This window comes from Plectropomus leopardus, chromosome 21 (assembly GCF_008729295.1).
Source record: "Plectropomus leopardus isolate mb chromosome 21, YSFRI_Pleo_2.0, whole genome shotgun sequence".
In the NCBI taxonomy this organism is placed as follows: Eukaryota; Metazoa; Chordata; class Actinopteri; order Perciformes; family Serranidae; genus Plectropomus; species Plectropomus leopardus.
Genome location: NC_056483.1, coordinates 12,465,026 through 12,477,905, shown reverse-complemented (window position 1 = coordinate 12,477,905; position 12,880 = coordinate 12,465,026). Strand labels below are relative to the sequence as shown.

The 12,880-nt window shown below is 39.1% G+C and overlaps 1 protein-coding gene across 1 annotated transcript; it reads left to right on the top strand.

Annotated features, from left to right (window-relative positions):
- The first annotated feature begins 196 nt into the window (after positions 1-196).
- On the top strand, positions 197-10,577 carry pdk3a (pyruvate dehydrogenase kinase, isozyme 3a). Its single transcript, XM_042510090.1, has 11 exons — positions 197-571; positions 3,811-3,952; positions 4,068-4,139; positions 5,063-5,247; positions 5,334-5,423; positions 6,564-6,641; positions 7,293-7,369; positions 7,503-7,604; positions 7,686-7,793; positions 7,898-8,011; positions 9,136-10,577. The coding sequence occupies exons 1-11, from the start codon at positions 469-471 to the stop codon at positions 9,283-9,285; spliced, it is 1,221 nt and encodes a 406-aa protein (XP_042366024.1). The 5' UTR covers positions 197-468; the 3' UTR covers positions 9,286-10,577.
- Positions 10,578-12,880: the final 2,303 nt, after the last annotated feature.

Sequence of the window (12,880 nt, the reverse complement as noted above, 5' to 3'; positions counted from 1 at the left end):
GAAATCTATGTGCACATTAGTTATCAACATTAATTAAGCTAATATAAACAATTTACAAAAGATGCCACCTGAAAAAGTATCAAATTTACTACTTAGTCGTTCCAATTATTATTCCCAATACTTTTCACATTAGCTGAATTTGACAGTTTTATTTTGAAAACCCGGAACAGGAAGTTGATGTTTGATTCTGGCTAGCTTGAAAGTGTTGAGCTCCCGTGAGTGTCCAACAATGTAGACCCAGGAAGCCCTCTTGAGAGCAAATTGTTTGTGTCCTATCTGGACCCTTATGGACATTTATTCATCACTCGGTGTCGTGTCCTCCGGAGGCCGGGCTGGGACAGATGTGGACGCCGACGAGAGAGGAGGACTGTCCGTGTGTCTGTCAGCAGCACCGGGGATGAAATGCTCGCGTTTTTTCTGAATCTCATTCTCTCGGTCGCATCCAGGCATCATCATTAAACTTTCAAAATGAGGATTTTCGTGTCTCTGCTGAAAAACACAAACCCCAAAATCGAGTATTACTCCAGATTTTCTCCTTCTCCGCTCTCCATTAAGCAGTTTTTGGATTTTGGTGAGTATCAAAGCATTGATATCTTAAAGGAAGGGCTCGCTGATAAGGAAGACAACCAGGGGCCTTGTATTTTACAATTTTCTTCACTGTTTCTATCAAGTTGAAGAGTCACAGGCAGTCTCTGAATTGTTATTAATAGTAGAAGTCTCCTCCAAGCTGCCATGAAACATTATACTCAGTTATGGTCACATGGCGTCTGAATTTGGTGTTTAATGTCACTACCATGACAGCACAAACAGTCCTGTGTACTCTGATGGCAGCTCTCTGTTGCAGGTTTGTTTACTATGTGGACATGTGACACACTGCTTAATCCACGCAGGTATTGTCACTGCAGCATTATGATCAGTAGAGGATGAACACCCCAGTTGTTAAATTACTCATGTTTACTCATCTTATCAGGCTTATTTCCATCCTCAGGTGCTTATTTCAGGTCATTATTCATTAGACCTCTTTTGAATCACTTCTTAAAATCCATTTTATTGACTTGCTTTGATGTGATGTCTTTTTATTCATTTCATGTTATTTATTTTACCTGTTTTATCCATGTTTTATTTCCTTTGCTTGCTCTTATTGTTTTTGGCATATTTGTTTGTATTATTTTATATTAACATTTTGCATCTTGCGGCATTTGTCTGCTTTTTAAGAATTTTTATCCAAACTCTACTCCAGTTTCGTCTCGCTTGTGTTCAGTAGGACTGTTTGGCTTTCTGTTGTTGTATTGCCTTCAAAGTTTTCCATTTCTGCCTTTGATTTGTTTGTCAAAGCAGTTTATAAACTCTGCTTTTAAAGGCGCAATATAAATAAAGTTATCATTAGTAGTAGTACACCAATGAAAGTAACTTGAAAGATACATCTCCATTGTGCAGTGTTTTTTCTTTCCGCATGTTGTGTCAATAATTGTACAACACTCTGACGTGAGACTTGAAACACAAGATGACACTGTAGCCAGCTACACTCAAGCCTTTTCTTAATCCATCTCTGATTAATCACAGTCATCTCTGTTACGTAATTTCTTCTCACAGCTTTGCATTGGATGTGCAAGAGCAGGAAGCGTATGCTTTGCGTTGAGCAATGCACGCCAAGGGTCTCGTTCGATCACGTCTCTGTGGGAGCAGTAGGGCAGACGGCATAGGTGTGTTTCAAAGGGGAACAAATGAGACATCATGCAAGGGGAGTCAGCAAGCTGCAGTGTGTCATCCCAGGGCTGAGTCAGTGTTTGGTGCTTTCACTACCCCATTTTATAACTGTGGAGCCTACCCTTTATATTGCTGAGTAAGGGGAAGCCGCTCCTTTGAGGAGCGACGATCGGACGTTTCCCTTCTCTCCGCCAGCTAATGTAGTTTTCACTCCAAAGCCACAGAAATCTGTGTGTCTGTGTTTTTAAGTCACTCACAGGGCCACTCAGCCCAAAGAGCTTCCTGTTAGCAGTGAACATTTCTTTGCATCATAAGATCTGTTCAGAGTTTGCCATTGCTTCTTTTTTATTATCTAGAAAAACCTGAAAGCGTTTTCTTCCAACAGATTTTCACCGTGTGAAGTGTTTCTCTGTGCCAAAAAGGTTCACACGCTTCTGTGTGAATTTGGCCGGGCTGTGGAAACTACATTTTAGTTGAGCTGGGGTAAAAAAAAAAAAAAAAAAAAAAGCAAAGTCATTGTTGTTTTTGTGAAAGACTTTCATCATTACACCACAGACAGTTTTTCCTGTTTAGTTCTAAAACATAAATCGTCTTAACCTTTCCATGACTCTGTCTCTGTAGCAAGATTCATGATTTCCTTATACAGCGAATGTTGGCGGGCACTAAATATGTTTCCAGCCAGTTAGCAGAATTTAAAGTATCATATTAAAGGTTGCAAAATGAAACTGCTCCCAACCAGATGCTTATATTTTAGCTGGTGTGTTTGCTTCCTCTACCAGTCACATGTGAAATCTTTTTTTATTCACGTCATTGTAACAGGGTGAGAACAAAGCGTTTCAGGAATGTTTGAATAATGATAACAACTGCATTTACTCCATCATTTTTTGGAAAGGTTTGTCACGCCCAAGAGGTGTTGTGGTTTTGAAAGAAGAAAGGTGGATTTTGCAATCTATAAGCCACTATGACTAGCAAGACAAGATCCAGAATATTTTTCTTGGCAGGAAAAGTTAATTCCTACAAGTGAAAACTCAACCAGAGTTTTAAGATATTTCGTTCACTTTTAATCGTGTAACTCTGACAAACAGCGATTGTTTTGTGCATCTGTGTTGCAGGTAGACATGACTTAGTTGTTTGTTGCTCATTCTGATGAACATGAAATCTCCAGAATGCACTTTGAGCATTTTTGAAAATTGGCACAGATTTTTACCTGGACTCAGTAATGAACTGGTTAGATTTTGGTGGTTAAAGGTCAAAGGTCACTGTGACCTTGTCTGTCTCATTCTTATAAACGTGAAGTCTCAAGAACACCTTGAGGGAATTACTTCAGATTTGGCACAAACGTCCACTTGGACTGAAAGATATACTGACTCTATTTTGGTGGTCAAAGGTCAAGGTCTCTATGACGTTGTCTGTCTCCTTATTGTGAAGACAGTATCCTAAGAACATGGGGGATTTTGGTCAAATTTGACATAACTGTCCACGTGGACTCAATGATGAACTGATCAGATTTTGTTGTTCCAAGGTCAAGGTCACTGTGGCTCTGTCTCACTCTCGTGAACACAATACCTCAAGAACACCTTGAGGTAATTTTTCAAATTTGGTTCAAACGTCCACTTGCACTCAACAGTGAGCTGATTAGAATTTAGTAGTCAAAGGTCAAGGTCGCTATGACCTCACTGTACATGCCCTTGGCCATAACTCAAGAATTCATATGCTAATTGTGACCGAATTTCACGCAAATATCTAATGGGATAAAATGATGAAGTGATAACATTTCATGAATGAATGGTCAAAGTTCAGCTTCACTTGACTTGGTAATGTTCTGCATAAACACTTTTCTAACCATAAATCAACATTACATGTTAGGAACAGAAGGGGAGATACACTGAATTACACTAATCTTGGATGTCCACCTTGACACTATGATGATATCTCGATCTTCTGTGCTCCGTGTGAAGCATTTATGTTTTAGAATATGTAGTGTCTTTGCAGCGACATCCGAATTTGAAGTCTGGACAGACATGGCTGTAAACTATAAGTGCATTTGACTGGTCTGCAGAGGCACACAACCATAAGGCAGTAACTTTTTTTTTTTTTCCTCAGGTAGGGACAATGCTTGTGAGAAAACATCTTACATGTTCCTGCGTAAGGAGCTGCCAGTGCGACTGGCTAACACCATGAGAGAGGTCAACCTGCTACCTGACAACCTGCTCAGCCAGCCTTCTGTCAGACTGGTGCAGAAATGGTGAGACGCTTCCTTGAGAAATACACATTATATTGCTCTCAAACAATAAGGTTTACAGTAGTGATAAGATACGGGTGTGTGTAAAAGTTGCCTTTTGACCTCTTTGTTTTATTAGGTACATGCAGAGCTTTGTTGAGCTGCTGGATTACGAGAACAGAAAGCCAGAGGACCCACACGCTTTGAATGAGTGAGTGAATATTGCCTTTATCAAAGATTCATAAGTACAATATTATGTACGGTAAGGACAGATTTGTGAGCCAGCCAGCTGTTGCATACTCGTGTAATGTCTGGAGTCTGCTGCAGCTAATCCACTTAGCACGCATAGATCTCTGCTGACTGCACAGGTAACGGTGCATATTTATACTGTAACCAAGTCTGTGTGATAAACAGACACATAACTGATAAACACAGACAGGAAATTGTATAAGGCCGTCTGCTTAGAGAGCACACTAGCAAGAACTGTTAGGGTCAGTGGAAAATGAAAGAAGCGCTCCTCCTGATCATTTTCTGGCCTTCAAAATAGCAAAAAAAGTGAAAATTGGTAATGTATAGGCAGTTTTTTTTTTCTGATTTTCAAATCAAGAACTTTTATTTTTGAATGAAATAATGACTTTATTTTCAACCAAAAATTAAACAAACAAAATAACAGTAGAGTGTGAGAAAAGAGGAAGGAAGAGGTAAAACCTATACATCCCTACCCCATTTCACTTTTTTCTTTGTATTATTTTAACAAATTCCCAAATTTATTTACAACTAGTGTATGAACAACCACTCCCAGTTTACTTTCCGCCCAGTTAAATTAATAAATAACTATTCCAGGTTTATTTACAATCCAAATATCCCCCAGTGTTACAAAATAAATAGAAACACCCCTAACACAACCATTCCTCATCCATATACCTGCCAAAAATATCTTGTTTTTGTTTTTTTTTTTTTAAATTGATTTATGTTCGTGCTTTGCTTCAACCCATCACCCAACCCATTCCACAATTTGAATGATAGAAATATGTGTGCGATCTCAAAGTGGCATGACAGGTTGCTCACTGATGAGTGTGTTAATAATAATTTGGGTTTATTTTCCTTCATTATATTTATTTAATTTATTTTCAGCTTCCTGGAGCTCATGATTGAGATCCGCAACCGTCACAACGATGTGGTTCCCACCATGGCTCAGGGAGTCATCGAGTACAAGGAGAAGTTTGGCTTTGACCCCTTTATCAGCAGCAACATTCAGTACTTCCTCGACCGCTTCTACACCAACCGCATCTCTTTCCGCATGCTCATCAACCAGCACAGTGAGTCTCAGTAACATACTGTCTTCATTTTTGTTACTGAGCTTTTTTCTGCAGCTGACTTTTTATTTCTGTGTCCTTCTGTGCAGCTCTCCTGTTTGGTAACGACACAAACCCTGCGCATCCAAAACACATAGGCGGTATTGATCCCACCTGCAGTGTGGCTGAAGTCGTCAGAGGTGAGTTTAAAACCGTCAGTTAACACAATCATTATAATATGTAATCATAGAGCGCAGTGCTGTTTTCTTAATCTGTGGGGATATTTTTGTCATCTATATCGGTAGAAGTCCTTAACTTTTTGTGCACAATATTGTGTTGTTCGTTTGATTTTAATGGATAAAATTGACATTTTTGCCATCACTCTAAACTCAATAACCCATAATGCCAAAGTAAAAACATTTTTGCACATTGGTTAAAAGTCAAAAACTCTCATTTAGAATTCAGGCTCTTTGCTGTGGCTCTCCAAACTGTTTGCTTTTATTATCCTCAAGATGTTTCTAGAACCCGACTGGAGTTCGTCTGTGGGAAATTGAATCAATTGGATATACATGTGGTTTCAAAAGGCACACACCTCTTTATGGACATATGCTACAGTACAGTTTAATGTAAGGAAACTTAATCTTCGTTGCCAGTTTTTGTTAATTTCTTCCCTATGTTGGATCATATTCCTGCTGAAACATGTCCGGCTGTGAAGTTTGAGGTTTAGAAGCATTTATTGGTGAGTTTTCACAATAGAGAATTCAGCCGTACTATGAGGGTGCAGAGACGCCGAAATGTTTAAGACCTGGAGATGTTCCCAATCAGAGCAGACTCCTTTTTCAGGAGAGGACGCTAAAACATAGCACCTCAGACAGAGGCTGAAGGCAGGTGTTCCAGCACAGACAGTATGAGGGACATAAAGTGTTTTTCGAGTGTTAAACATGCAGACACGTTCTAGTAGAAACACAAAATACAAGTATGCACCTGAAAATGAGCCCCTTTAAATCTACTATAAAGAGTGCAAAAAAGTGAACACATTCTGAAGCCACTCAATGGGTTGAAATTTGTTGCAAATATATGCTTAGTGTTTATATGAAACAGAGACATAAAACCAGCAACTCTAAGCAGTGACACGAAACAAACAAGTTTGTCTTCACTAAACGCCGTGTTTACATAATGATAGTTTTTAAAGAATTCCAGCAGCGTGGCTCCAAAGCTGTACTCTTAGTGACCCAGCGAGGGACAGGAGCTATATTAATGACCTGCAACAGGAATCCAAATGTAAACAACCAAGATATTGTGCTGGTTCTGCTCTGACTCACATTGTTTTCCTCCGTTAGATGCCTACGACACGGCAAAGATGCTGTGTGAGAAGTACTACTTGGCAGCTCCCGATCTGAAGATTGAAGAGTTCAACAGTAAGATTTTTAATTTATTTTTTGTGCTCCATGCAATTGACTGTTTGTCCCTGTAATCTGCAGTGAAACAGTGTACTTTGTCCAGTCTGTCTAGAGCAGTGGTTTCCAACTAGTGGGTTATGGGTCCATTCTGAATGGACTGCAAGTGTCTCCCGAACATGTTTGTGAAAAACACACTTTATTCTGAATTTCTGATCCTGGGCTTTTATTTTGAAGTACTTTTTTTCTCCTGTTCAGCTGCTGTTTATTGCCCTGATCTTTGTATTATTTGTTTCTTTACAGTAATTTTATGTCACTGATCTTGAAGCAATAATATGCACTTTTTTGGCCGCAGTGCAGTTTAAGTTTGAAGTTATTGCACTATATTCTTGCAGTATGTTTCATTTCATTGTGTTCTACGCTGGCGTGTTATATACATTTTGTGGAATATGTGGTATTTTATCTTATGTTTGGACCTTGAATCAATGACTAAGGACAAAATCTGGACCCCGTGCATACACCAGTTGGGAACCACTGATCCAGAGCGTATGGGTGCAGCTTTGGCGTCCAGATTTAGCCTTGTGATGATCATAATGTTCACCATTTCATTAACTTCAAAAGACCCGGCTCCGTTTGTGATCTTCACACACCTCTTTCATTCTCGTCCTCCAGTGAAGGCCCCAAAAAAGCCCATCCAGGCGGTGTATGTACCCTCTCATCTGTTCCACATGCTGTTCGAGCTCTTCAAGGTGAGCACTGCAGCATCAGTGGCGCTAACTCAGCTAGTTAAGTGCTCTTTGAATGTAATTAAATGTGAATGTGAGTATAATTCTGCAAGGACTTGTGCTGAGCTGAGTTAATTAACTCTGTGGGTGTTTGCAGAACTCAATGAGAGCCACAGTGGAGCTTCACGAGAACAGCGAAGAGGGATTACCACCAGTGAAGGCAAAAGTCACTCTGGGTAAAGAAGATCTCTCCGTTAAGGTAAAGCGGACACAGGTGCACACATCATTAGAAAAATATTTGTGTCTTTCTTGCTCCATCTCTCTCATGTCCTGTCTTCAGATCAGCGACAGAGGAGGAGGAGTCCCTCTGAGGAAGATAGATCGTTTGTTTAACTACATGTACTCCACTGCTCCGACACCAAGCCTGGAGCCAGGAGCTGTCCCATTGGTACACTCCTAAAATTCACATCATTATCCACCCCGGTCACCATACCAAACCTTTTTTTGCCCATACATTTGTTATACTTCTCTCACTCTCCTTCCACTCTCCAGGCTGGTTTTGGCTACGGTTTGCCCATTTCCAGGCTCTATGCCCGATACTTCCAGGGGGACCTGAAACTCTACTCCATGGAGGGTGTTGGCACTGATGCTGTCATCTATCTGAAGGTAAAGTGAGCTGGTCAAATGTAGAGCATGTTGTAATGTATTTCTGTCTCCCGAAGTCATGACTCAGCTACGTCAGAGGTTAAAGAGATAGTTTAATATGTTGGGAAAAGCACTCATTTCTCCTTATTTGCCAAGAATTAATTTGGCATCTGTCTGTTAAAGGGTAACTTAAGTCTTTGTCAACCAGGATGCTATTTTCTCATGTTTTTGTGTCTAAGTGACTTTTTGGACCAGCAGTTTTTGAAATTGGTCCAGTATTGAGCAAGAGCGCTGCAGCTAAAAGCCACTTAACAGGCCGTAATGCAGCCGCTCAGGGCATGTTTGCACTATCTACGTTCATCATTAAAAGTGCTTGTTTTTGCCAATGGCAGGCTCAGATTGTTGTTACGAGAGTCTGATAACATCTTGGAAATGATCCCTACAGAGGAAGACCTTTTTGTTAACGAGTAAGATAGGCCTGGGATAAGGTCCAGTGGGGCTGGCGATGGTGATTTCAGAGTTGTTTCTGGTTAAACACAAAGGATCTTACTTTTCAACAAAAGTTCTGCGGAAACTTCAACCTAAAGCCTAAAACTTGACATGTTTTACCTCTTCTGTTTAATCCGTGCATTAATGGAAGTGTCACTGTTACATTGTCACTATTTTATCTGCTTATCTTTGTTTTATTTCCACTGATATGATGTTGTTATTTCTTACATTATTTTTATCGTCTTTTCTTGCATTTATTCTGATATTTTCTAAAACTTTACTCATTGAGTAATTTAACTGTTTTTCGAGATGCTCTATGAACTTTCTTGTCCACATTTTTATGCGCATTTTCTTCTTGCCTTTTTGTTTTGTTTTGTTCTAGACCTTTCTTTGTTTCGCATGTGTGTTAATGTTTATTTTTATAATACCCCGTGTTCTTGCCTTTGCTTTTTCTGTCAAAGCACTTTGTAAACAAGTGTTTTTTAAAGTGCTATATAAATAAAGTTATAATTATGATGATTGTTATTATTATTATATTATTCATGCTAAGCTAATCGTCTCTGGCTTCAGCGTTCTATTTGGCGTCATCAAACTCTCCCTTTAAAAGTAAATAACTCTGAGTTCTTATGTTCTCCGTTTTGTTCCTGTGTTTAAAGGCCCTCTCCAGTGAGTCCTTCGAGCGTCTTCCTGTCTTCAACAAGTCAGCGTGGCGGCATTACAAGACCAGCCCCGAGGCGGACGACTGGAGCAACCCCAGCAAAGAGCCGCGTGATGCCAGCAAGTCCAAATACAAAGCCAACAGATAACTCTGCCTGACCCTGCTAGCCCCGCCCCTCTGCTGGGAGCCAAAATGGCCTCCTGCCCAGAGCATGTACGATGAAATGTTGCCTTTGGGTAATAACTTGGTTTCAGATCAGACTTGTTCTCACATTCCGGTGGTTAAAGATTCGGAAAAGATGGATGACCCTGAATTGTTTCTGTACCCAATGGCAATGACATTCATCAGCGTAGCTTTCATTGGTGTGGCATTAACGCTGGCTCTCCCAAGATGGTTTAAAATGAACCTCCAAATTATAGATTCCCTCTGTCATAATACTGACTCGATTTTCTCCCATTACTTCAGGCTAAATTCACTGCACCTCCGTCCCCTCTCACTCCGTCTCATGCAGTCTAGCCTGACTCCTCTTTGCTGAGTAGATCGCCGCTCCCCGTAGCTGAATACGCCTCGCACTGCTGAGTGTCTTTCTCACCGTCAGTGAAGGCTTGTATTCAGTTTCTCCCTTTCAAACACAAGCAGAGTCAGGGGGGGTTTGAGTTTCAGTGCGAATTGGAAGAGGAGGAGGTTTCATTTCCTTCCTTTGGGAGACACTTTTGACTGAACGCACAAGTAGGCCAGTGTGTCATTGGCATAGCAAAGACCTGTTTGTATTGAAGCTTGGGAACACGGAAAAACAGGATTGCCTATAGATGAGAAAAAGGAGAACTTCTTAAAAAAAAGAATAGGAAGCAATTCATCAAGTTTAAAGATGAAGAAGTTATGTTTCATCTTAAAAAGAGAAAGCCTTACTTCTAGCATATTTGATGTTTAAAAAAATCTGCCTTCAAGGCTCTACTGCAACTTGAAATTAATTTATAATGTAAGAATATTACAGAAAGAAAGTATTTTGTCTCATAGACGTTCACTGAACTCCCACCTTCATTCAGTTGACTGGCAATACTGACTTTCATCAGACATTTTTGCTTCTACGCCAGCTTTGCACCCTGATTTAAAAACTTCTAAAGGACCAAAGGAGCATCTGTAGGATGCCTAGAAAATGCCTAGTAGCTTCAGCCACACCAGCATGATGTATTGTATGAACCTGCACAGAGAGGAATGGACCTGCCACATCTTTCAAGGACTATAAAAGTGGGAATACATCATTACATCATCCTGCAAACTCATTACTCCTGCCATGGTGGATACATGCTCTCAGCTTGGACTTGTGACCCTAACAGTGCTTCATCCAGCCAGCCTCGTGACTCACTTGTTGTATTACTAACTAACCCTGACAGTCTTCTGAATGAGTTTGAAACAAAGCTTGCGTATTTTTAAAATGTACATTTTGGTTTTATTGAAGAGGACAACATTAGAAGATACAGCTGAAGTAAACAGGAAATCAACACCTGACAGTTTAATTTATTTTATTAGGGATCACAGTGAAATAACTACCTTAGCAGGCGTTTACACTGTTGTCTTTTACTACTTATTATATTTGACATTGTAACAGAATTACTTTTAATGATTTTTCTCAAATGATTTCTAAGAGATTGTGTTTGGAAAAGTCAGCAGGGGAAAAAATTTAAGTGGCACTTATTAGGATTGTGTAATTTATTCACTTGGGGGAAAAAATTTGCCCTGTTTTTCTTAACTAACTACAAAAGTTTATCTCAGAATTTTTTAAGTTTTCATGACAAAAAATCTGTTTATTTTCTTAATTAATTTTCTATGGAGTCCCTAAAGTCCAAAAGATGATATTTTAATTAACAAAATAATTATCTTTTGCATACAAAAAAAATTGTTCTACTCTCTCTCATGTGTAGCTCCTTTTGTCCCATGTTGTATAACTTTTAAATTGCTTTAATTATTTATTTTTTTTGTCTTTTTTTTAATTATCATTATCTAAAGAAGTTATTAGTAGTAGTAGTAGTATTACACAAATGACATTTCAGGAGTTTTAGCCTCTGTATTTCTCTGATCTAACGAGATAATCATCTTTAGAAAACAAACAAAAAAACCCAAACAAACAACTTTTTGTCCAATTTGCTGAAACTGTCACTGCATCCTGACAGTAGCACATGTGACAGATAATATGTGAAAAATTCAGGCCTTGTCTTGGCTCTAGTGACATTTGCCAGAATCTGACATGCCAGAAAAAAACAACCAATCAGACAAGACGTTGGTCTTCTTTGAAAGTACTAGTTAAGGCAAGTTTTGGTTGTCTGTCTTTTTCTGTTTATTTGTCTTTGTCATGTAAGCCTGCGTTGTTGACCGCGTGTATGCAAGCAATGATTGACTTGTTAGAGAGCCCTTCTGGCTCTGATTTGTTGTTTTTTATTGTTTAGGCATTGTGAATTTTTGCAAATATCATTAGGAGTACTCGGAAGGAGGCAGTAGAACCTAAATCTCACAAATCACAGATTACCTGTCATGTACTACTGACAGGAAAAAGTGAGTTTCAGCAAATATGATCAAAAGTATTCTTTATAAAAGTTACCAACTGAACCTTATTGTCAGAAAAACAGAGCAGAATTTTCTCTCTCAAGTGAACGTTACGCATCTGTAACCAATCTTTTGGTGCGTCACACCATTCGATTTTATCACATGAATCACCATCAGGAACTTTTTTGATGCACTTTACTGACCTGACATATATTTAACCTTTAAATGTCTTTCATACAATCATATTAGTGGAAGATTAAATAAAATCAGGTGGGATCCTAATTCTGAACTTGCACTCTCAAAACTGTAATAATAGCAATATAATTTTTGGACTTTCTGAAAAAGATAAGTTTAACATAGCCCAAACCTGGCACCATATGTTAAGAATTACAATAATCTAAAATGACTTCCTTCTCTCATTTTGTTCAGCTCCATCTGATGTGAAAAGAAAGGAGTGTAGATGAAGAAGAATTCAGAGCGGAGAGCGTCCTCATCCTGTAGGTTCTCCGCTTTTCAGCCTCACTGAACGATTTCATCACTGCCAATGCCTTTGTAACCTGCCAGTCTCACTGAGAGACCCCAGTGACAAACCTGCTGTAAAGGAAGTTTTATAGACACATTATTTAGAAACACTCGTCTTCATTTTAAATGCCTCGGTTCACCTCCTTTAATCAGTCATAATCATCACATTTAAGGACTGTTATCAAAGTTCTCATCTTTGTCAAAATTTCGATGTGTAAATTAGAGGCCCGAGGATCTTTTATCTTCAGTAGTCGTCGACCTTTACTGTAAAAGACCATCTCTGTACCTCTGGTATTTTAGAAGATATTATGTACATAACTATAAATAATGTGTTTGCTGTACATGCAGCCAGTGTGGAGTGATCACTGTTTCCATCCTACTGTACCTCCAGCTTAAACAAATGTATTTGTATGCATGAAACTCCTCACTGTGGAGGCGCTCATGCAAAGATATGCAATTAATGCAATGTAAACATATACCAAAAAAAGGTGATAAGAGCAGTCTGATAATGTGATTTAGCATGAGATCAACTTGTCAAACCAGACAATAAAGAAAACTGCTGTCGTGTGTGAGCCGTCTGTCGTGATTTGATGAAAAGGTGAAATGCACTTTAATTCACATTCGGTTATAGATTTTCGATTTATTTACATATCAAGCCGTTTGAACGTTGAAATCTAAAA

Bases quoted from the DNA above. Each gene is read 5' to 3' on its own strand.
- pdk3a (XM_042510090.1), top strand. From the start codon at position 469: ATGAGGATTTTCGTGTCTCTGCTGAAAAACACAAACCCCAAAATCGAG. The intron at 4,140-5,062 runs GTGAGTGAATAT...ATTTATTTTCAG, and splicing joins GACCCACACGCTTTGAATGA to CTTCCTGGAGCTCATGATTG. The intron at 5,248-5,333 runs GTGAGTCTCAGT...CCTTCTGTGCAG, and splicing joins CATGCTCATCAACCAGCACA to CTCTCCTGTTTGGTAACGAC.